We start from the raw sequence: 25,666 nt of genomic DNA on the forward strand, positions 1-25,666 counted from the left end.
CGAGAGTAAGAGAGTATCCAAATCTCCTCCTCTTCTTGGAGATCTAACATGCTCCAGTTTGTATGTACTGAAGATTACTCCCTTAACCCCTAATTTAATAAAACTCTGAACATTGCTGATGTAGACTATTTTAGTATGAAGTATTCTGATATAAAGATGAATGTTTATATAAAGAATCTTGATATGATTTTATTAATTGGAATATGTTTTATGGCATTGACTGATTTTCTTTCCATATGTACTTTTCTATGTATTTTCTGTGTAATTTATTTAATTGTCACTTGTTTTACCACCCTAAGTGGTTCAGATGGGTAACCACAGCTGCCACCATAGAGCTCACCAGCGTACTGGTTTGCATTATGTATAAATATAAGTGTGGATTCATCTTTTCAAACATTTTGACCTGACGAAGCTCCAAGCAGGATTGAAATGATATCCTAAATAAACTTAAATTTTGGTTTAATTTTAAATTTTAGCCTAAATTACAAACGTATCCCCATTTCTCTAGGTTATCCTGAAACATGCAACACATGTCCCCAAGGACCCCTGATTTTTTCTGTATTTGTCAATTCCGTACTGTCCCATGCTAACCTGCTGATGTACCCGAGTGCTCTGTATACAATGATAGAACAGGACTGAAATAAAACACACACACACACACACACACACACACACACACACACACACACACACACACACACACACACACACACACACACACACACACACAGAAACGGCAGCTCGATTACCTGTTCCATAGTCTATCCTGGTGGAGTTCCCCACAGACTCTTTCAGGTACACGGCTATCTCTGGAGCTGCAGCACATCTGTCAGCAGAGAGCACAGCTGACACCAGGGCCTCTGCTTCCTACACACACACACACACACACACACAGAGTTACATATGCTTATATATTAAAAATGTGCTTTTAGATTCTTTGCACCATACACATGGAATGACTTGTAGTGTGCCTTAATGCTTGATACTCTGGTTCCAATGCGCCTGTTCAAAAACCAAGTCAAAATTCTCATTGATTTTAACTGTGACTGTTTCAGCTTGTCTCAATTGGCTCTTTATTGTATTTTATCATCATTTTTAATTATTATTATTTTTTTTAAATTCCAATGATCGATATTGTGCATTTCAAAATGTTTGTTCCATGTTTTTTTTTTATGTACTCAGGTCTCTCATGAAAATGAGAGCTCAATCTCAGTGGGACTTACCTGATGAAATAAAGGTTTATATAAAATGTCATCATTTTATCTTATTAAACATTTGTGTGTAATGTGTTGTCATAATTAGTGTATAAATTCTTGAGTTAGGGCCAAACACATGTTTTGTGAGGTCACAATGATATTTGACCACCAAAATCTAATGAGCTCATTGTGAAATCTAAGTGAACATTTGTGCCAAATTTAAAGAAAATTCCCTCAAGGTGTTTTTGAGCGTTAAAAAGAATGAGACAGGAGCGCCTGGTGGCTCAGTGGATAGAGCAGCGCTCCATATACAGAGGTTGAATCCTTGCCGCAGCAGCCGCAGGTTCAATTCTGGCCTCCACCCTTTGTTGCCTGTCGCCCCCACCCTCTCTCTCTCTCCCCCTTTCATGCTTAAACCGTTCTGTCCATTAAAGGCAATTAAAGCCAAGAAAATCTTTAAAAGAAAGGAAAAAAGAATGAGACAAATGAGGTCACAGTGACCTTTGACCTATGACCACCAAAATTAAATCAGTTTATCGCTGAGTTTAAGCAAACGTTTGTGCTAAATTTGAAGAAACAACACGTTAAAATAGTGCCTTCAGCCACATCTATCACCAGCACAGAAGTATTAAAAAATAAATGAATATGAATACATTTTTGTGTTTGGGTGTTTGGGTGAAGAGTTGTAGAAACATGTAGTTACATTCAGCCTTTTCTGCCTGCGGTGTACACACACAGAGGACAGAGTCAGCTCTGATCACAGCAGCTCAGCGCTGCAGCAAACTCTGTGTGTGTTCCATGCACTGGACAAGTTGACCATGAGAGTGTGTGTCTGCTGCCATGAGACTGATGCACTGTAATGAGCAAGTTTGTAAATCTCAGGCTGAAACTGAAATTTGTAATATCCTAAAAAGGATGGTGTGAACTGCCTCACTCAGAAGTGATAAGCAGTAAGTCAGAATGAGTGTATATTTCACAATTAATACAGTTAAGTTTGTCAGTTTTAACATTAAATAACTGTCTCTGTATTGTAATAAATTGGGCAAAGGTAAAAAATGATTTGCAAATGGTTGTGTTCTGGTACCAGACACTGGAATATCAGTTAAATTATACTCTGAGCTCTTGAATGTGTAAGTATTTGTGCATGTGTGCATGAGTTTACACACTAACCTGGTCTAGTTTGGCATACCAGGTTCTGTAGGCCTTATTACCAAAGCGTGACGGCTGCTCAACAGGAGGGGTCTCGTTTATCCATCGGTCCAGAGTGTCCAGAAGATCCAGTAACTTCTCCACCGTCTGTCACACAACAAAATCATCATCATCACCACCACCACCATAATCATCATCATCATCATCATCATCATCGCCATCATCATCATATCATTAACATTATCATCATCACAGTCACCATCATGGTCATCAGCATTATCTTTACCATTATTAGCATTATTATTACTATCATCATACCATTATCACCATCATCACCACCACCACCACCATAATCATCACCGTCACCGTCACCATCATCATCATCATCATCATCATTAGCATCAAATGATGGGTTTTAAGAACATAAAGAGAAATAAAGAGCAAACAATAAACCCTCTGAGTGGTGTAATCAGACAGACAAACACAGCTTGTTTCACTCTGCTGAGATGATGTTGCTTAAAACTGTCTTGTACTTTACATAATGCAGAGTAGCCACAGATTCACCAATAGATTTTTCTCTGAATGTCTTGTTTTATCTTGAAACGGCCAGGCAGCAGAGGCAGAGAAGAGACAGCAGGCATAGATCTTAGGTCAGATCTTAGGCAAAGTGATTAATACAGCCAGAAGAGTGGGCTTACTGTGTCTGTTATGTAAGATTTTATTAGCTTACTGGAAACACTGCAAACACACACTGAATTGTAAATCAGTTAGTAATTAGTTTTACCTTTTATCTTTACTTTTTTATTTTTTGTTTATATCCTTTAATATGTTTATTTCATTTCTTCATTAAAACACTTTGAATTGCCCTGTTGTATGAAGTGTGCTATACAAACAAAGCTGCAATGCCTTGAATGCATGAAGTGCAGCAGCCCATGTCCTGATAAAGACCAGACAGAGAACACATATAACTCTTACTTTGAAGTCACTGCATTGGCTGCCTACCAGTTTCAGAATCGATTTTAATATTCTCTTATTAGTTTTTAAATCACAGAGTGGCCTAGGACCAGCTTATCTCTCAGACATGCTTTTTTAAATATATGGCAAGTCCCTCAGATCCTCTGCAGCTGGCCTTCAGGGGCCATATTCATAAAAATTCTGAGAATGCACTCGAAGAGCTACTATCTTAGCCTAAAAGTGTCTAGCAAGGAGTCCTAGCTTAGGAGAGATTTGGGAAAATTCCAAGAGCAACTCTGAGCAAGGAGGGGACAGATACTTTTATTTTACAGTGTGAGTGGCTGTGTATTTTATTATTTTAACAGATGTGATTGGTTGTCACAGATGTAAAAGGCTTCAGCACATGCTTTTAGAAGTCATTGATACGAAAGATAACATACCTCTGACACTTTATATTCACATGTGAGCTTCTTTCCCTTCACGCCTTCATTGAGTGTCAGAATGAAGCCCATGTAGTCAGCATACGCCTGGAAGAGGGGGACACGTGTTGAAAACTGGACTGTGTTATGATGTGCAGTAAGAGGAAATGGCACAATAACTAAAATCAATTTTATGATATTAATAGGAATGCATTTACAAAATTGATATTGATCACAATCAGGCAAAAGTTCCACTGTGACGGACAACAGCAGGGAAAACTCTTCACATATGCACTTCAAGAACCTAATAACTTCAATCACTTCATACACTTTTTATTACAATTTGCTTAGAATCAATCTGAAAATCATTAATTATAACAAACCCATCCATAATGCCAGTTCCAAAAAAGTTGGAACGTGGTTTTAATAAGAATGCAATAATTAGCTTTTTTTTGTTTAACCTATATTCGGTTAAATACAGTGCAAAGACAATACATGTAATCGTCAAACCGACAGACTTTATTGTTTGTGATGCCTGCAACACATTCCAAACAAGTTGGGACAGGGACAACAAAGGACTGGGAAATAAAAGTTGTGAAATGCTAAAAACACCAGGTAATCTGGAGAAATCTCTGCACATATAAAAACAACATGATTACGGTATAAAGGATGTGACTCCATGGGCTCAGGAACACTTTGGAAAACTGTTGTTAGTAACCAAAGTTCATCACTGCATCTACAAATGCAAGTTCAGACTCTACCATGCAAAATAAAAGCCAGATATCAACAACATCAGGAAACACGGCTGACTTCTCTGGACCCGAGCTTATCTGAGACAGACTGACACAAATGTGCTGTGGTCTGACGAGTCCACATTTCAGATGAATGTGAATGGCAACATATGCTGCCATTCATATGACACCTTTTTCAGGGACGTCCCTGCTTATTCCAGCAAGACAATGAGACACATTCTGCACATGTTCCAACAGCATGGCTTCATAGTAAAAGAGTGCAGCTATTAGACTGACCTGTATGCAGTTTAGACCTGACTCCCATTAAACATGTATGGAACACTTTTTAGCTTAGATTTATACAGAATTAGTGACTGTATGTGGGACACCAATCACATTTAATCAGTATCAAACAAAGTACTTATTTGGAATACAGAGTTTAGCTGCTTGAAAAGCAATTACAAGGAAAAGGCTTGAGTCAGATGCCCTGTCTGTAGAGCGCTGGTATAATATATGAAAACTTTGTGATGCACAGAATCAACTTTTCAATAAGGTTTCAGGGAACTACGTTTAAAGAAATTTGGAAGAAGTGGAAAATGTATATTTTCCCAATACACCCATCTTTTGTTTTAAACGTGTTTATTCAACTTCATATTTTTATTTCTATTCAGTCACCTAAACGCTAAGCACTCCTTGTTCCATATCTGTTATTGTTTCTATAGTGTACAAAAAAAGATGACTGAATGACTATTGCTAAGAAGTGAAACCAAATAAACAAAATGTCAAAAAAGACCAAGAGAAAAAAAAAAGAAGTGTTGTGCATTATGAAGCACAAAATACAGCAAAAGAGACCCCGAACTGTGGACCACTTAGGTCATATATCAAGCAAGAACGGGTAAGAATTTTACTTTAAAAACTTTTCAGAAAGTTCCCAAACACTTACTGGGTGTTGCTAAAGAAAATGTGATGTAACACCACCATAAACTCGCACCTGTCCAAACTTTTTTGGACAGGTGCTGTGATGGCTTTTTTGCAGCCATCAAATTTACTATGAGTGTATACTTACAAAAAAAAAATGCACACAATTAAGTTAATCATTTTGAACATTAGAGCATAAAATAGCTTTTCATTGTACATTATTAAATTGATTATAGGTCAGAACAGATTTGAAAATCATTGCATTCTGTTTTTACTTGAGTCTTACACAGCATGCCAACTTTTGGGAATTTGGGTTGTATGCAACGACAGGAACCAAACAGTTTTCAGCAAAGCCTTCTACATGCTGATGGTAAGCATTTTTGCTGTAAAGAGATTCATTAAATGCCAAAATCACTTTTACTCTGTCAGAAACTGACGAGTATTAAAGGCTCATTTAAGGAACACATGTCGGAATCAAACTCATGTTATTTCTAAACATGTTCTTAATGTGGTTTCGTACTGAGGAAGTCAGACAAGAAAAAAGAACATTTTGAAACTGTGTTCAAATAGCAGCCACCTACTTGAGATCGCTTCCACTTGCCCATGTCCTGCACCATGCTGATTTCTTTCTTGGGCACCATGAAGGTGACGCTGGCCATGACGTCAAGCGCTTCATCCTCAGGAGTGGATCCTAAACAGTTTAAGAAGAGATGGATTATTCCATCTTACATGTGTTTCTGTTACTGGCAGCTAACTTTAGGTTTGCCTACATGATTGTGGGATTCAGTGTTAATTTTGTCTGCCATTTACTGTAGATTTTTCACAAGACCTGTGTCAGGCAGAAAGGGTCAATTGACTTCCACTATGGGAAATGTAGGTCCAAGTACTATTGAAGCTTGAACAAGGACTAAATCAGGTTCATCTTAGCCTCTGCTCCATCTTTTTTTTCTTTTGACAAGTCATTTTTAAATCTGTCTCCTGTGAGTATTGGACCTTTAATCTCAGAGAGCTTATTCAATGGCAACCTGAACACTTGGCCCCATTCGTCATCTTAATGTTTGAGAATGGTTGGTTTGTGCTTGTAAGCGTGAAGTAATTTAACTCTCCAACTTTTAAACACATGCTGTCCTGATTAAGCTCTCAATATACGGGTGAATATCAGTGGTGCTGCACTCAAACCTGTCTGTCTCCTGCAAATTCTATCTACGTGCTAGCTAACACCTTCTAGACAGAAAAGCGAAGCTTGCAGCTGAGGTTTTTAAAGAGTTTAAAACGACGAAACTCCACAGACCACGACATCACGTTAGTATACAAGTACACAACAAGTCCAAATATCACTTTGAGTTATTCATTATGTACATGGATGATTTGGCTGAGGACAGCTGCGCTGAGCCTTCTGGGCTTATCTAACACACGGAAAGTTAATTTGTTAAATGTCCCGTGTGGCAGTGTGGTGTGCCGTTACCGGCTAATGTTACCAGCGCTCGACACAAAAGAGCAAAAGTGCCACAGAAGTTGCTAACGCTGAGCAGGAGCATTGAGCTGTGCTTTACCTGACTGCTGCTCTGTTTCCGCCATGGTGAGGCTGCAGTGTTCTTCGTGGGTTTCAGGCGGAATTAAAACAGTTATGGCTCATTACTGCCCTCTACGGTTAGAAAGGGAAATGGCGCCCCAGGTTCAGATATTTCCCAGATATTTCTTTAAAATATCTGGGAAACAAGCACTGAGCAATTTGGAAGGAGATACAGGTGACAAGGAAAGTCAGCAGAAACCAGCTGAAAACTGGTTGAAAAATAACTAGTTTGATTTTTTTTTCAAGGGAGACAGTAGAGTATTAGAATTTTTTAAATGGGGGAAAATATTCAGGAAATTATGTAATTGTTTTTATTTTATTTTTTATGATGTATATATAGGTATAGTTATAGTTATTATAATAATTATTATTCATTTTTTCCTGGCCATATCCTGCTTTGTTAATTTCTGCAAACACTGCAAGCAGCATATCCTGATCAGCGACTATTATAAGTCACATCCACCCCTCTTTGAGACAGCTGGGTAACCTGCTCTTACAGCTGCACGCTCTGTCCTGCAGCGATTGTGTTGAGCAGCTGCGTTGTGCGGTGCGCTGTAAAGTCACGAGTGCCTCTAGTATGTCTGTCTGAAGCGGCTCTGACAAGACCCCGATGCAAAGAAACCCAAAAACTTAGCTTTAGCTAAAAGCCATTCCTTTCTGCTGGACTTGGAGCCGTGACTGATTCAGTGGGCGTTACTTTGACAGAATGTGGGGCATTTGCAGCAGAACCATGGTAAGTAACGTACCTTCTAGAAACAACCGTCTGCTTGTTTACACTGGCCAAAAGCCCATTTTAACCAGCGTTATTGAAACTGAATAATACAGTAGTCTTTCTAACAACTTACAGAGCCTTTGTCAGTTAATGCTAGTTAGTAAACGTTAATGAGATGGTAGAGGAATGTTTGCTAACGTTAGCAAAGTTTGCTAACTTAGCTCGCAATGAACTCAAGTGACGTTAGCAATAGTTAACAGTTAGCTAAGCTAACTGGGTCAAAGGTGAATTTATGGTTAACGCGAGCTAAGATTGAATATAGCTAAATGACACTAAAGGACAGGCGCGACCGAGACTATAATATTGACTTGTACTTGGTCTGGAGACAGTAGCATAACGTTAATATGAGTGCACCTGCGTTCAGTAACATATGTGAAGACCATTTAAATATAATTTGCGATTTAAGATTACATGCAAAGGCTTTAGGGTAAATGTGGCCCCGTTTTTATGACGCCAACATCAACGGCAGCTGTTTCTTTGTGTGGCGGATCTGTTATTTTTCACAACACAAGCAGATGCTTAAAATTCATTGTTGTGTTTCTCGCCTGATCGTCAGAGTCTTAAGAACAGAATCATTTAGCGTTTGATTGGAAAAACACAGCAGTCTAATCTGACTATAGGTCGCACGAGCACTGGGAAGCATGGGAAATAAGCTCCTGATATTTTTGCTGTTCATTTTACCATTGCCATTTACTTCTTCCTAACACTTATTTGAGTTTGCCCCTGCTGGTATTTTTCATAGCGATGTAAAATTTAAAGTGAGCACATGCTGCCCTCCACCGGTGACATGTCACTGTTAGGGTGGCCACATATTCTGAGAACTGCTACCAAAAATATACTTCAATTGGTTTTGAATAGGGTCACAATTTAAGAAACCACTGGCTATCGATTTGGTGAAACACCCAGAAACATATGACATACCCCAGGCTGTGATCAATAAAAAAAAAAATCCCAAAAAACAACTTTGCATGTAGTATATTGAAAATGATTTGTTTCATTGTGTTTTTTTTTTCATCTAAAGACATAGTGGGATCATGCCAAAAACCTGGCATTTAAAGGATTGAAATTCTGAAAATTGATGAATATTTGATATTTGTTATTAGGACCCGTGTTGGTTAAAAAAATAAACTAAATCAAAGTAGAAAATCATATTAATATAAGATAATACTTTTTAAAGCTTGATTTTGAAAAGTGCATTTTGTCCACAGAGTGATACAAGTGTGTGTTATATTAAAGTGGGCATAAGGATTAACAGAAAAAATGAAACAAAAACAGCAACAAAACACTGAAATGTTAGTTTTGACTTTTTGATGTGGGGCTGTATTTTGTGCTTATCAATAATCGGTGTATTAGACTCAGTAGATTTTAGGAGGCAGGAGTCTGACATGGAAGCTACACAATCTACTGCTGTGGAGGGGTCAGCAGCAAAAACTTATTTTTGCCAACTAAATCAAAGTCCCACTTAAAAAAATCAATATCAGTCTAAGTGTACACTATATTGAGAGTATTTTCACTGCTTTACCTTTCCATCAGTCAGTGTTGCAGAGTTATTTTTCACAGTTGTCTGAGGAAATAATGCTACTCTCAAAATGACACCTGAAACTTGTATTTAATGTCCACTCTTTTGTCCCTCAGGTGAAGGTGGGGATGGTGAAACCCTGTGGCCTTGTGAAACCCTGTCACCTGGTGAAGCCTGTATCAGCCACGCGGGTCACTGGCAGATATCTGACGCACCAGAGAGGCCTGCCAAATCTGCCCGTCCCCCCTCTGCAGCAGACCTGCGAGCGCTACATCAGTGCCCTGGAGCCCATCGTGGAGGTGGATGAGCTGAAGCACACGAAAGAGCTGGTGGAGGAGTTTCAGAAGGCGGGAGGGGTCGGAGAGAGACTTCAGAGAAGCCTGGAGAAGAGAGCAAAGAAGACAGAGAACTGGGTAAAGTATTGTGATTTAATGTAAGATATAAAAACCACCCTGACACATCCTGTTTGCTCTCTTTTTCTACCCAATTTAATTGAAAACCTCATTGACATGTGACTGATTTCCTTTTAATAAACTGAATTTTCTGCTGTGATGTTGATCTGTTTCTTGTGTCTGTATCTGTGTGTCTTTGTAGTTATCAGAGTGGTGGGTGCAGGTTGCTTACCTCGATTACCGGTTGCCTGTGGTGGTTCATTCAAGTCCTGGGTTGGTCCTGCCCCGCATGAACTTCAGTGACAAACAGGGACAAATAAGGTGATCGCACACACAGTGGACACATTTCCCCCTGTTCCACAAATACACCCATTTACAACTGTTTGATAAGAATTCTTTAAGAAGCCACAGATGGCAGTGTTGGTATTTCTGTAGACAAATCCATTACACACAGTATGCCAGATAGGGTTTTGAGCTTATCAGATTTGGATGCACATGGTTCACTGAAACTTAATGAATGGTTTGATCCATTCAGGGCTCAAAATACCAAATGCATATATACAGCAGTGCATGTAAAGTTCAAGATTTGCAGTTAATTCTCAGCTCTACATGCGCCTGTGCATGGAACTTAGTACAGAAAATATGTTGTGTTGGGCTGCCAACTCTTACGTATCTCACCCTGACCATAAAGCATTTGACACTTTTTACACTCTCTCTCGCCACACACCCATTTTTTTCATGCAGTGAAAACACATTTGGTAACGCCACAGCTTGGATTTTGATGTGTGTATATTCGTGCTGTAATGGTACCAGTACTTAGAGCAGCCAAAAAGGAAGGAAAGACTTGTGTTACAGCAATATAATGTTACACATATGTTAAATGAGTCTTATTGAATGATGTGATGTCACCAAAGAAGTCCAAATATGAAAAGAATCACATTAGACTTGCAGAGAAGCTTCTTAATATGTTCTAAAACCATATACAATTTGAAGTAGTTTCACTGTACATTACTGTTTAAAGAAAGTCAATTCATATGAAATTGTAACACAATTGAAATTGTAACACACTGTATCTGTCCTCCTCTTTAAACTCTCACAATGAAGCACTGTTTTTCTTCAGAGGTTTCCTAAACTTAAGTGCCGAAAAAGAATACACCAAACAGTGCTGGGAAAAAAATGGTGCATTTAATTTAAAAATGTTACATGCATCATTGCATGTACACAGGAAAGAGATTTTTGAGCTGTGGCCCACTTCTGCACATTATTGTTTCCATAACAACTCAAGTTGAGTATGATCTGTCTCAATACTTTTTGCTACATATTACCACCACATACTGTATTTCATCCACATCATGCTGCTCCATTGTGCCGTGATCACTTTTGTTTTTTAAATGAGATCAGAAAGTGCAAATCAAAAAGTGCAATGTTCAAACTTTCAGCCCAAAAATGCACTTTTATTATTTCACGATCATAAGGATAGAAGTTAATATTTAAAATGACAATGTATCTTGTTCTGTCTTTTTAGGTTTGCTGCCAAACTGATCACTGGTGTTTTGGACTTTAAGACAATGATTGACAAGTGAGTACTGTGCTGATAATATACTGTTATTTTGTCTGTTAGCTTCTAGTTGTTTTGGAGTTTCAATGTTTTTCATGCCAAGGACTTCTCAGCTGAAAGAGAAATGGAGACGGGTCCCCCTACCACTTAAATCATATAAAATTGAGTGGCAAATTAACTGGGCCTGTAATGACTTGTAGGGTGGCTTTAAGTGCCATGTTTAAACATGTTTTTATGGTGCATATAATACTAGGCTGTAAACATAATAATTATTGGCAGATACATGTTTATTTCTGAGTTGGATGGCATGTCAGAGTCTCTTGCTTTAAAAATTGCAAAACAATCCACTGTGGTCATGAACTGATTACTAAACGGATCTGCAGAACATGGACCCGGGGACCCAAAGTGTCAGCGGGTCCCCTTGACTTCACTTGCAAAATGTCACTGAAATTAACATGCACTGCCAAAGAGGAGACCCAAAATTACTACGAACTGACACAAAAAGACCTCAAAGTGATGCAAAGAGACACAAAAAAACAACAAAACGGACAAACAACCACAAAGAGCCACAGAACTACTACAAAGAGACACAGAATGACCGCAAGGAGACACTAAATGGTTACAAAGTGATAGAAAATGAACAAAAAATAGATACATACATACATCCCAGTAAGGCACAAAAGGCACCTTACAACCACAAGTGGACACAAAATGACCACAAGACAGAAAATGACTACAAAGTCACATTATATAACCCAAAAATAAATAAACTGACCTCAATAGGACACAAAATGACCTTGAAATACTACCAAACAACCACAAAATGACCACAAAGAGACACAAAAAGATGCAAAAGTCTATAAAAAACACCAACAGATAGTGTGTGTCTCACTCCTATGTAAAAACAGTGGGGCCCTTTTGCATATCTATGATTATGCCACACAAGACTGCCTAAACACCTAAAATAATAATGCAGATAATTGGCCAATGTTTCATATGAGTATGTAACTGTAATCTAAGTAGTTAACCTTTCTGTTATTGATAGATGCTGCACAGTGATTTAGCGACAGATAGTTAACATGATTGCACAGGGATTTGTGGGTAACAGGTCAATGTCATCAATGTTGTGTATTATTATTATTATTATTTTTTATGAACAGGCCAGTTTTTTTTTGCTAATAATATGCTGGATTCATGTTAATGTGTATTTCCAGACATATTTTAATTTTCAAAAAAGAAAAACCTAAAATTAGAATAGTGTTACTATCTGAGTCTTCACTGTGTGTCAGAGATGAGCTGAATTTAGCAGCTTAAGTCAGTGTCAGTAGCAGAATATTGTAAATTACATTGTGGCTGAGTTGATGTTTAACATGTTTCTTGCAGTGAGACACTACCAGTTGAATATCTGGGAGGGAAGGCCCTCTGTATGAATCAGTACTACGAAGTGCTGTCGTCCTGCCGTATCCCTGGTCTGAAGAGAGACTCGGTGGTAAACCACGCCAAGAGCTCCAGGCCCCCTAAACACATCACTGTGGTCCATAACTTTCAGGTGATGAGTCCCACTTATTGTGTCTTGTGATCTTCTATGGGACTTGGGGCATGTATCACAAAGCAAGTTAAACTTTTGACAATTGAGTGCTTTGTCTCATGAAGAACATACGTTTACGTGGTGTTCGAAAAAGGTCAAAGTATTGTCAGTCTGACTAAAGCTGGACTTTTAAAATACATGTAAACATGTCAGTGTGACTAAAATCGGACTACATTCATTTCGCAAAATTGGACTCACACACCCAGATAATTTGATTGGAAGATGAGCTATTCTGTCATGAAAACACCTCAGTCAAATTTAAGACGACTTGGTGCTCTGCATATGCTCATAGCCGCTGCTCTGGCCTCCATCGGTGTGTACAGATAGGGACAGTTTGTCACATATGAAGGGGAAAAGGATGCTGCAAAATGGGTTTGGCATTACTAAAAATGTAAGCACTGAGGAGGGATGTGTTCCTAGTTTTGGCTTAGGTAAGGGACACACAACTTAAAAAGCTAGTATTTTATTTTTGTTTTAGATTTTTTTTTTTAAAAAAGTCACACGCCAGCCATAAACTCACATCTGTCATCTAAAAAAGAGACACCCGACTGATCCTAGCTTGTCTTTTCTCCTCTTGGAATCAGTTCTTTGTGTTGGACGTGTACAACAGCGACGGGACTCCACTGACAGCTGATCAGCTGTGTGTTCAGCTGGAGAGGATCTGCAGCTCCTCACTGCAGACCAACACAGAGCCTGTGGGCATCCTCACCACCCAGCATCGAGACTCCTGGGGCAAAGCCTACGTCAACCTTAACCAGGGTGAGCTAAAGACCACCGACACCAAGCTAAGGGATGTTGGAGTCTTCATAGAAAGCAGTGTGAGAGTGATCTTCAGTGTAAACAGCAGAATGCAAAGCTTGATTCAGAAAATAGGTTGTAATTGCATTTGTAGGTTTTAAACCAAATGATGGAGTGATTTCAAAATAAAATTGAGATAAACGATAGTAACGTGAACAATTTTAGATACCTAGATGAGGTAAACTGTCTCAGTCTGATTTCACAAGAACATCATGTTTGATTTGTGTCCAGATAAGACCAACAGAGAATCCGTGTCAGCCATCCAAAGGAGCATCTTCACTCTGTGTTTGGATGGAGCGATGCCCCAGGGGTCCGATGAGATGTACCGCAGCTGTGCTGCAATCCAGATGCTGCATGGAGGAGGCAGCCAGTGGAACAGCGGCAACCGCTGGTTTGACAAGACGCTGCAGGTGACCCACTCAGGCTTTTTATATACACTTATAATAAAAACACTTAGTTAAAGAGGAGTTATTAGTTATAGTTTGAGTAATGTTTCCCACAGCTCTTGGTCACGATGACAGCATAAGACTTAACTTTCTTTCTGAACACTTGCATTTAACAAATATATATTATAATATTTTTTATGCATGTTATGTTTTTATTTTTATGTCAGTGAATGCAACTAATTTATGGATTATTCTAAAGATTGTTTTTTATTATTATTATTATTATAAAAATGTATTTACCATAAATCAATATCAAAAACATTTGTCATTATTTAAATATTTAATTTTCTATTTTCTTAAAAACAGTGATAATAGGGGCATATTTTAAAATTAGTCCAGTTACCATATCAGTGATGCATAATGAAATTATAATAATAATACTACATTTTTGTCATCCATATTTAAATATTTTATTTAAGGTAACGGACATGTTTTAAATTAGTCTAATTACCATTTCACTGCTGCGTAATGATAATAACAATAATAATAATAATAATAATATCAAAAATGATAATAATAATGATGATGATAATAATAATATTAAGTCATCAAGTCAAGAAGGACTTGATTTGCCTAAACAAACAGACTTGAGACAACTTGTAATAACTTTGGAGCTTTGGAAAAAATGTTGGCATTGTACGCTTCTGAAACCACAGATGTGTTACATTTGCATGTTATTACGTAGTGGATACACTGAAACTTTGTGAACTGTGCTGAAGTTAACATGTGGTTAGGTTATGGTAAGAAAAAGCTCATGTTTTGGCTTAAAATACCTGGTTTTAGGAGCACAATTCCTGTTAGAAGAGCAGGGCTGTCTGGATAAAAAAAAAAAAACCCAAAAAACAACTATCCGTGGCACTATCCCCAGTAGAAACACTGCAATGGGTTACCATAAAACACCCATGTTTAGAGTCTAAAACACTGGAAACAGCAATTACTTGAGAGAAACACCCACTTTTGTTGTTTGTTGGTCTCAAACTGTGGTCTGACACACCATCCACTTTCCCCTCCACCTGCTGAGGACGAAGTTTGATACCATACATTTAAAATGTGCAGAATGCAAACGTAATGTATTCATGAGCTGCAGAAATGTTCAATGCCAACGTTTTCTTCTTCTGGTGACTGGGCTGTAACTTGACCTTCTCAACAGATTCCTCAGGTGGATGTTATGCAAATTTGTGGTTTATGTTTTGTAAAAGTGTCTGATCTTTCCCCAGTTTATTGTAGGACAAGACGGGATGTGTGGTGTGAACTACGAGCATGCCCCGGCTGAAGGCCCACCCATAGTGGCCTTGATCGACCATGTTGTAGAGTACACGTAAGTGGGTCACAGTTTATTTTGACTCTGTTTGGATTTCTTCTTGTTTTAACGTCTTTGAACGTTCAGCAACAAGACAGAGAGGACACTGTGACATTCTGCTTCAGGCTGAGCATGGACAGAGAACCATGGCTTCATTAAGGATGACTTTCTTCCATCTCATGTGTTGTCTCTTTTCTGCCGTGTTGGTGGTAACAGGAGGAAGCCAGAGATGGTGCGGACTCCCATGGTGCCTTTGCCCATGCCCAAGAAGCTGCACTTCAGCATCACGCCTGAGATTAAGAAGGACATTGAGGAAGCCAAGCAGGCCATGAACAAGTGAGGGCAGATTTTAAAAACACTCTGTGACCTTTATAATAAGTGTTTCTACTAGGGCTGGGCAATATGTCCTAGAAATACAATTTTTTCACACCAAGCTCAATTTACAGTTTTAATTGATTCAGCCGCTCTGCTCCCCAGCTCTGGAACTCACTCCCACCTGACCTCCGTAACTCAGACTCACTACCACATTCAAATCCAAACTCAAAACTCATCTGTTTAAACTGGCTTACTCCCTCTGATCACAATTGCATTGTCTAATTTCTTATTGTATTTCTATATTTTATTTTGTCATTTTAATATTGTGTCTGCTTTTATGTTGATAATGTAAGGTGACCTTGAGTGCCAAGAAAGGCGCCTATAAATAAAATGCATTAAATTAACAAAGGCGAACTGAAAAATGTAGGACTTCAAGTCAGTTTTGCAGTTGGAACAGTCGAGTACTGAAAATGACCAATTCTGATTCATACAACTGTCAGTCAACGTTAGTTCCGTGTTAACAAATAATGTTGTTGTGTTGAAATGACTGGAGCACCGGTCTATGGTAGTGGAGTCAAACCACATCCCCTCCAGCTCTCTAATGATCTTTTCACATGTACAGTTGTTCAGATGAGGCAGGGCGGCTGGTAGCACATAGCTGGGGCGGATAGTTTTCAGCATGTGGATAAATCTGCAGGCTTATCTACTGTATATGTGGGCACCGTATCTTTAGGGATATGCAGCTCGACTCGACTGCATCAGTAACAGCTTTGCAGCTGGTCTGTCATGCAAGACTCAATTGGAAAAGTATTCCAGTAATGTTGGCTGTTGCCTTTAGTTGCAACAGCCTTTTAACAAACTTTTAAGTGGACTGTGGATTGTTCCAGATCTGACGCCACAAAACCGAACCAGTTCCAAATGACTGACGAGACTGCTATCATGTTGTGTGTATCTCTAGGGCGTAAGTGCGGGTTGAGGGCGTAGGCCACTCAGAACTACAGAAGCCCAAAGGGAGCAGCGGAGGAAGTTAAAGAGAAAATCTAGATTTTCATTTTAAAAATCGATCTAAACCACAAATTGGCATTAATCGTAAAAATCGATTTAGCGCCTTGCCCTAGTTTTTACATTTTCACTGCATGTCATCAGGCACAGAGACAGAGTGGGTCTCACATTTCTCCCTCCACAGACTGGCCCAAGACCTGGACATGAGAGTCATCATTTTCAGCCACTTTGGGAAAAACGTCCCTAAGACCTACAAGATGAGTCCTGATGCTTTCATACAGATCGCACTACAACTGGCCTACTACAGGTGAGATAGTGAAAAGTGGTGTGGAGCTGGAAGTATCTTTTCTTTTACATTAAAAACATTTTTAAGAAAACCTTGATCAGAGTCTATATGTGTCAGAAATTCTTGTATTCATTAAATGAGATGAAATACATTTACCCATTTTTCAGGTTCTTAATCTTTATTTCTTTCTTAATTCTTTCTTGTTAAATAAACACGATCAACTGCGATGATGATGATGATGATGATGATGATGATGATGATGTTGTGCTCTCCACTTATAGAAAACTCTGCTGCATATAAAGTGTTCCCAAAACTAACAGCCAGCCTCCACTTAATTAGAGCCTGTGCACGCTGCAGTGGCTGCAGCCTGGGAAAAACTATGCTGAATTTTGCAACTGCAGACGGGCAAAACAAAAATCATCCTTTATCAACCATAATCATCTGCTGTTTGGCAGTATTTCGGATACAGAGAGAACAGATCATGTCTTTGTATATCTTCGTATATCCGGTTCTGTCCTTTGTGAATCCTGCAATGTTACAGGAGTGCAGGGCTATAGTGGAGTAAATTTTTCAGACTGCCTGTCATTTATTGTATCCTGTGTGATGTTTGGATCAATATATTAAGGCCTGCAAGAAAAATAGATTATAAATGAAATGTTTCCTCACAGGTGACAGTATATATTTATGTTATTTAGGATATCATTCATAAAAATCGTAAATACCTTAAAGTAGAATTCAGTCACCATATGAACTGAGAACCATCTGTGGAGCTTCTAAATTTTTGCACTGTGACTCAAATCCATGTTTACATCCGTTGTCCTAAACAGAATAAAGAGTTGACCTAAAAATGAAACTGTCTTAAAATTTAAACTGGTGTGATTGTGTAGAATAATCTTTTTCTTATTAATAACAGGTCTTTCCCACTGACCTAAAAAAAATGTAATAACCTGGATAATGTAAGCAAACAAAGCTGTTTATGTGTAACAGAAGTTATGTTTCCACCAGCACACAGTTTTCTCACACTGTCTCTCCTTCCTCTTGTGTGGGCAGGATGTACCAGCGCTGCTGTGCCACATATGAAAGTGCCTCCCTGCGTATGTTCAGACTGGGCCGCACAGATACAATCCGGTCAGCCTCAAGTGCTTCGGCCGCTTTTGTCAAGGCCTTTGATGACCCCAGCAAACAGGTCTGTCAAGAAAATTGAAAGAGATATTCTTGTGTATGCAGCAACTTTGATTACAGCCCAGACTCTCTGACATGGTAACGCTGAGCTTTATCAATCAACCTTAGCATTTTACGTACAGTATAACAGTCAGGTTCAAAGAGAACTTCACACACAATATCTGTGAGTTATGCAACAGAACATGAGCACTGAGCCTCTGACAATTGAATAAAGAGATCACTGGAAACCTCTCAAAAAGACGATCAAGCCGAAGATAAATCAGAGTCAGAAATACTGTTTTGATCCCTGAGGGGACATTGCAGTTCGTTCACTCAGATGCTAAGCATAGTATACAAGTACACAAGTATATAAAAATCTAAATATACAAATGTAAATACAGTAATAGTAAACAATTAGCACATTATGTAAATATTTGAATATTTTAAAATAAAGTAAAATAAAAATAAAAAAATAAAGTATGTAGTTCACTGAGTATGTAAGTGTGTAAAAATATAAATGTAACAAATACAGTAATAGACAGAAGTAATATATGAACATTTAAATTATGATATGGATAATGTGCTGGGTGTGTAAAATATAAAACTGTGCACTTATGCTACAATGCAATGTATAAAACCAGTATGTATGTTAAAATATAAAAATATAAATATGTTTGCAAAGCTCCAACAATTCACAACAAAGATAAGCAAGAATAACAATAAGAATGTAGACAAGATTTGTCACATATTAAGTATAGCCTACATTCAGGATTTGGAGGATTATTGCACATTTGAATAATTGCACAGAGAATTGTTGTAATTGAAATATTGCACCAAATATTTCAGTTAAAACAGCGATATTAAGATATATATTCCCTGCACCAAGTGATGATGTGATGATGAGTGCACATTATTCTTTTGGTGCTGTAAGACAGCAAGCTTTTAGTCAAATTGACAAATGAACACTGGCCAAGAATAACCTTTTGTAAGATGTGTTGTATTGTTTCTGCCTTCCTGCTGCCTTTTCTCTGTTCACAGAACACAGAAAAGGTTGATCTCATGGAGAAAGCTGTCAAAGCACACAGGTCATATACTAACATGGTAAGTATTCACAGCCACAGCACTGGTTCAGAGTTAAAAATTAAATGTTTTACTTTTTTTAAAAATTGGTCTAGTATTGAGAGAGAGCTCTGCAGCCAGCAGCAGTGAAATAGGCTGCAATGTAATCCCTGTGGGCTTTTGACCTATTGCTAAGCCCCGCCCCTTTAGCTCACTGTCTTAGACAAACAGTCAGCGTGCCGCTTAAAGTAAAAATGGCAGCTGTCAGTGTCAAGACAAATCCAAAGAAGATATACAGTACTTTTGTGGACAGAGGCGCCTTATTTCTCATAGAAGCATCAAAAGGTTCTTCATTATGGCATGGTGCTAGCATTAGCTAGCTATTGCTTTCTTTGTAATATTACAGCTAAGTTAATGTTAATGGTTTTCAGCTTGGTAGGCTTTAACTACAACCTTTTGCTACAGTTAACACTGATGTTGGATTGTCAAAGAACACAAATACTGAGACTAAGACTGAACAGATGACATGGTGAGCTAACATTAGGAAGCTGAAGTTGGCCATAACTTTTGCAGCTATCAGCTGACTTAAGCTAACGTTACCAAGCGAAGTTTGCTGCAAGCTGATGTTATACGCGATGTTGCCGACATAATGTATGGGGTTATATATACTTGTTACTTTGCATAAAAATTTGCCCAACACTATGTTGCCTTACCTAGAACAAATGTAGCAGCATGTGCATTGTGTAGCTTCATGGAATGTGATTGTGGCGTTCGAGAGTGGGGCTTAGCAAAAGGGTCAGTTGAGCACCGTCAATGTATGTCCACTAAAAATGTTAATTTTCCATTATGTCTGACAACATAATAGAAAAGATCCCCACAGCAAAAAAAAAGACCCTTTTGTTTAGTATAATCATTCACATTTAATCTAAAACCTGCAATTCTAATTAACAAACCCAACACTCCATTTAAATGTACATTAATTTAAGAGTGTATAGAGCCAGCATATTTTCACATCTAACTGGAGGAATTAAGGGGTTATTTAATCAGAACCAGAGCTGGTGAGTGGTGGAACAATGGAAAGACAAACCAAGATGTGTTAAGAGAGATGTTTTTTTTTTTTTTTGCTTGTCTTGACTTTGAATGAAGTGTTATACAATGACAAAATGATGGTTTATTTAAATGGAGTCTGGTGGGTTGATAATTCAGGGCTATAACTAGAGCCTGTCAGTGGCAAAAATAAGCACTTTCTGGCTGCAGGAATTACATTGCAGCTGGTTTCACTGCTCTTGGCTGAGGTGGTCTCACTCAATACTGGTAATATTAAAGAGTACTTTGTGTGTATCTCCAACCTGATATATCTTCTTCCTCTTTGCCATAGTTGTCCAAAAGCTATTAAAACACATAATTTACAAAAAATAATCAATATCAGTTTAAGTGTGCGCTATATTTAGAATATTTTCACAGCTTTATCTTGCTGTTAGACAGCTCTTAAAGATGGGGATTTTAAGCCGTTCTATCAAAAACACCAGACTCCACTGAGAGAAACAGTCATTTTACTCCACTGAGCTGCTGCTCTGCTGCTGCCTCCTTCAGCCGTTGTTGAAGGTTAAGAAGAGGCAAGAATCAAATATAGTGAACCGATATAGATTTTTAATTAGTAAAAGTTTGTTTTGCTTCTCACATTTTTTTTAATGCCTGACCCATTTTGTAGCACCCCTTCCCCCCTCATAAGTGATGAACAGTCCCTATCTTTAACCACTGAGGGAGGATTGAGATGTTTACATTACGGAAAAGCTTAACTTCCAATTGAATTATCTGGTTGTGTTTTGTCATTTAGTAGATTACAGTCAGACTAACATGTTTACATGGATTTTAAAAGTCCAGTTTTAGTTGGACTGACACAATAATTCCACTTTTTCTAACTTCATGTAAACATACTAAGTGCCGTCATTACCGTGAACACAGGATCTGCAGTTTATTTTGACCTAATCACACACACACACACACACACACACACACACACACTGTTCTGCTGTCACAAATACTTGAAATGCGAGAGCACCAACAAATCCCTAACTGATGCAATATTTCCTTTTGTTTGAGTAACGCCTGATTAAAAACTACAGTGACCAACTGTTAGGAAATACTGTACTTCAGGTTTAAAGACAAAAATCCATAATAATGCAAGTATTATGTTTTTAGTAGTTAACATGTGGTGACTAATATTGTAAATAGATCATTTTCTCAATCCCTTCAGGCGATCAGTGGCCAGGCCATAGACAGACACCTGCTGGGCCTTAAGATGCAGGCTGTTGAAGAAAAGCTCTCCATACCTGCTATCTACACCGATGCGGCCTACTCCAAAGCTTTACACTACAAGCTGTCTACAAGTCAGGTATGGGCCAGCCCTGAAACTGCCACTGCCTGTTAGCAAAGATGTTTTTTCCTATAAACTAATATTAAGACCTCAAAGACAATATGATGCATGGGTCATTCCATGGAAATTTTTCAGATTGAACCTTGGAATTCTAAGATTTTTGATCATGCACAAATTAAATTCATACTGTCCTGTACAGCTTGAAGAATATGTCAGACCTGCAATGAAAGAATGAATCATATTTTTCAAGCTCAGGCATAATTTCTTTTCTCATTATATCAAGAGATCAGCCTTTGGCAGGTTGGAAAGCTTTAGGATAATGTGGCTGAATTTCTCACTCTGGTCAATGCTTATACCAAACTCAACATGCAGCCAAATTTTTAAAAATCATGATTTTTGAAACACATTTTAAAAATGTAATGAAACAGAAGTTGTTTTCCCCATGTTTTTTGCCTGATGATGTGAATATGTCATGCTTGAAAAGACTATTTTGAAAGAAAGACATAGCCAAATAGTGGTGAATTTTGATTTTGTTGCAGAGCATATTTTGATGAGTCCAAATATCTACCCTCTAGATTTATGGACTGAGCCCTTGCAGACCTCAGTGTTATGACGAGTTTGCTGTCATCATGTAAAGTTTGCAAGGGCAGAGACTGTCCTGATAGACGGGCCTTGAGTCAGGTTCTCTTGTTGCTGTGAAAACATTTGAGCGAAAACTACAATTATTGATTGATCGCTGCTGTCACATTCGTCATCCAAACTAAACATTATAAAATATCGGATATTATTTCTGGCCTAAATGACTGTTTCATGTTTTCCTTTAAATGTTTGAACTCCAAACTCAGCAGTTTTCATGGAATGGTTGACTAACTAAACACCACATTCTCTCTCTTCACAAGGTACCTTCCAAAACTGACTGCGTCATGTGTTTCGGCCCAGTCGTACCTGACGGATACGGCGTGTGCTACAATCCCATGGAGGATCACATCAACTTTGCGGTGTCTTCTTTCAACTCCTGTAAAGAAACAAACTCGGCACATCTGGCCCAGGCCATGCAGGACACTCTGTTGGACATGAGGACGCTGCTGGAACAAACCCCAAGAGCCAAACTGTGAAGCTCCTTTAGACTCTACTAACCTCTCTGTAGATTAGGTTGATGCGACAGGGCCAGTTTCAGTGACGGCGCTAATGAGTCAGATCTGATGGTAAAACCACTCTCAGTGTGACTGAGTAACATGTGAATGACTGAACCCCACTCCTGCTGCAAGGCTGCTGAGCTCCGGTTGGTAGTCTGAACCAGGGTTCTCACCTGGATATTGATTATCAACATGCATTTTAAATGAGGCATTGAAACGTGCTACAATCTCAAAGCCCATCGGCCATCGGTCCAATGAGGATTAAGTCTCCTAGGCAAAGGACAAAATATTTGGGTTAGGGTTAACTGATATGATATTTTGTGCAGCTACACAATGCGCTCAGACATCCTGCTTGTGGACCTTCATAGAAAAGCATCAGAAATTTAGATTTTCCTGTGGTGTTATTTGAATTTACGCACATTAAATTAAAGATTCAGCATGTAGGATTTAGGGGGATATATTGGAAGAAATTGAGTTTTAATATAATGAGTATGCTTTCTTCAGTGTATAATCACTAATCAATAAGAATCGTGGTTTCATTACCTCAAAATAAGCTGTTTATATCTACATAGGGAGCGGGTCCTTGTCAGTGGAGAATTACCATGTTGCACCACCATCTTTCTGCAGTAGCCAAGAATGGACAAACCAAGCTCTGGCTCTAGGTAGCGACATTCACGTTTTCGTTTGTTTGTGCCGGCCACCGTGGTTAGAAGCCCTTCTGCAACGAACAGCATCAGGACAACACTGATTTTTAACCTGAAACTGCTTTATTGAGCGTTTTTACCAGTTTGAATCAATGGGTCTGTTTGTTTTGGAAAGGAAAAGACCTCTGTGGGCAATTCGGCTCCAGGTAAAAACCTACGAAAAATGAACACTGAAGAATTCTAACTGGGAGCAGTTTCAGCTGGTTGCGGTATAGGAGTGGTTGCAATTTAGGACCCTTGGATTTAAATCATGTTTTTGCCCGCTTAAACCAACATGTTCGTTTAGTTTTGGAGAGCAAGAGACTTTGTGGATAACTCAGCTCCCAATAAAAATCTCCTGAACAATAAAAACTAAAAAAAAAAAGTCTAACTGGGAGAAGTCTCAGTTGGTTGCAATCTGCGATCCTCGCTACTAAAAAAAAAAAAATCCCCTAAATCCCACACACTGTTTGTTTAAAAATGGCGCACAGTTGTTTAAAAAGACATTTTTGTTTCGACACTGGTCAATTCTGATAATATTTTCGAGTCCAGAACTGGTCAACAGAACAATCTGGTGATTGTATGGAAAAGGATTGTCCATGGAGCCACAATCTGGTTTACGCCTCCGTGCCTTAGACCTCTGCATATTTTGAAAGTCGCACAACTATATTAGGTGACACTTTATTTCAACTTCACAGCAGACATGACACGCATGCTATATTTGTTGAGCACATTTGGTACTACAGGGAAATTCAAAATGCTTTACAGAGCAATAAAATATAAAACATAACAAGGATACAGATTTATAAAGAGTGAAGAGATAAGATGTAAAAGGTCCATTTGATTACTAAATAATTTATCATTTTTAAAATAAAAGTCATTAAAAATAGCAAAAGTGCAGACAAGAAGTGCAAAATAAATAGATTCTTTAAACTGATTTAAAACCAAGTTTAGGAATAAGTTTAAGTCATTACCAGGTGGAACAGACAGTGTGGTGTGACAGTGTGTAACTCTGAATGAATGCACTTATTATGACAAAACTTCACATAAAAGTCTAAAATGACATTTCATATCTAATAGGTCAAAGGTCAACTTCACTGTGACATAATTTTCTGCAGAAACATTTTTTGGGGCATTAGTAAATGTCAGAAATTAAGAACAGAAATATTATATATCTAAAATTTCTACCATATGACACCCAGCGGGTGGCAGTATTGAATTCTGCATTGCTGTCCTCCCCTGCTGTTTATTTCTGTCATACAAGAGTAGAGTTAGAAAAGTCTGAATTGAGTCTTAAAAACAGGATCTTATTGATTTTTATCAGTTGAAAGTCGCCATGTTTAAAAAAATGATCTATCATGTTCTCGTTTTTGTGCAATGAAGCCACATACTGTGTCTGAATCAAAACATTTTAAACTGCAAAATGACTGAATATTCCTCAGATAGAGACAGCGAATGTAACTTCTCTGTCTGGGGAAGAGACGCCTCCACCTGATCGACTTTTATTGGTCAGTTAGCATTTCATCCATGTTTGTTGTGTAAGATAGTCAGCTTGCAGTAGCTTGAAATGAAGAGATGTGATTATTCTGAATGCAGTAATGAAGACTGTGGTATTGTGAGGACAGTCGAGCAGGAAAATTACATAATAACACAAAGCATGTTCAAATTGTTCAACACTTCCTCCCAAATTAAATGCATTTGAAGCACTTGCTGTACCTTCTGGCTGCTTTTCTGAAGTTTTACTGATGCACCTCTTTCTTTTAGCATCATCTCAGTGCCCTACTGACATGTTTGATGCCAGCAGAAACCGTGGAATAGAGGGATGATATTAAACCAGATATGTATTAGTGCATATACATAAAGTAGGGTTACTCACAGATCAATGAAAGAATAGACAAAATCTGCATAGCAGAGGCCCAGATAGCCTCTATTTTCTACTCCATTTACACCAACTTTTAAAATGCAATCTGTGTCAGGGAAGGAAATTAATGCCAACTGTAGGTTCACACAGATCAATTGGTCCTTCTCAATTCTTCTGTTGTTGGCTGGTTATACCTCAGATTTTTCACTTTAACCCTTTGAAACCTGTGAAATTGGTTTGATTTCTTAAAATTAATGAGTGGGCAATGAGTAATTTAACAAGAAATTGCACAAAAGAATTGGCAAGAAATTAGTAAAAAGTTGCAAGAAAATTGCCTGGAGATCAAAAAGGATGTAAAGCACACATGCGCACTCACACACACACACACACACACACACACACACACACACACACACACACACAAACATACATACACATACATATATAAAAAAATAAAAAATAAATGAAATTAG

The 25,666-nt window shown here is 38.3% G+C and overlaps 2 protein-coding genes across 3 annotated transcripts in view; one reads left to right on the plus strand and one right to left on the minus strand.

The window, feature by feature from the left end:
- The window catches only part of ptpa (protein phosphatase 2 phosphatase activator), a 30,322-nt gene extending 23,256 nt beyond the window's left edge, over window positions 1-7,066 (minus strand). The window contains exons 1-5 of one of the 2 annotated variants that reach the window (XM_042509070.2): window positions 6,921-7,066; window positions 5,949-6,058; window positions 3,740-3,826; window positions 2,367-2,492; window positions 750-867 (exon numbers count right to left, since the gene is read on the minus strand). In XM_042509070.2, the coding sequence (XP_042365004.1) occupies window positions 750-867; window positions 2,367-2,492; window positions 3,740-3,826; window positions 5,949-6,058; window positions 6,921-6,945 (466 nt within the window). In that variant the 5' untranslated portion in view covers window positions 6,946-7,066. The other variant, XM_088071500.1, reaches the window with a different exon arrangement.
- Window positions 7,067-7,399: 333 nt separating this feature from the next.
- crata (carnitine O-acetyltransferase a) lies at window positions 7,400-25,038 on the plus strand. The gene is made up of 14 exons (XM_088071499.1): window positions 7,400-7,673; window positions 9,348-9,644; window positions 9,826-9,944; window positions 11,149-11,202; window positions 12,565-12,730; window positions 13,354-13,528; window positions 13,799-13,977; window positions 15,231-15,331; window positions 15,530-15,649; window positions 16,815-16,937; window positions 17,967-18,102; window positions 19,116-19,178; window positions 21,394-21,531; window positions 22,413-25,038. Exons 1-14 carry the CDS (start codon window positions 7,647-7,649, stop codon window positions 22,626-22,628), a joined length of 1,914 nt encoding a protein of 637 aa, XP_087927625.1. The 5' UTR covers window positions 7,400-7,646; the 3' UTR covers window positions 22,629-25,038.
- Window positions 25,039-25,666: the final 628 nt, after the last annotated feature.

The sequence above is a fragment of the Plectropomus leopardus genome, chromosome 20, assembly GCF_026936395.1.
Source record: "Plectropomus leopardus strain MGB_pleo_1.0 chromosome 20, ASM2693639v1, whole genome shotgun sequence".
NCBI lineage: Eukaryota > Metazoa > Chordata > Actinopteri > Perciformes > Serranidae > Plectropomus > Plectropomus leopardus.

Bases quoted from the DNA above. Each gene is read 5' to 3' on its own strand.
- crata (XM_088071499.1), top strand. From the start codon at position 7,647: ATGTGGGGCATTTGCAGCAGAACCATG. The intron at 9,945-11,148 runs GTGATCGCACAC...CTGTCTTTTTAG, and splicing joins GACAAACAGGGACAAATAAG to GTTTGCTGCCAAACTGATCA. The intron at 18,103-19,115 runs GTCTGTCAAGAA...CTCTGTTCACAG, and splicing joins TTGATGACCCCAGCAAACAG to AACACAGAAAAGGTTGATCT.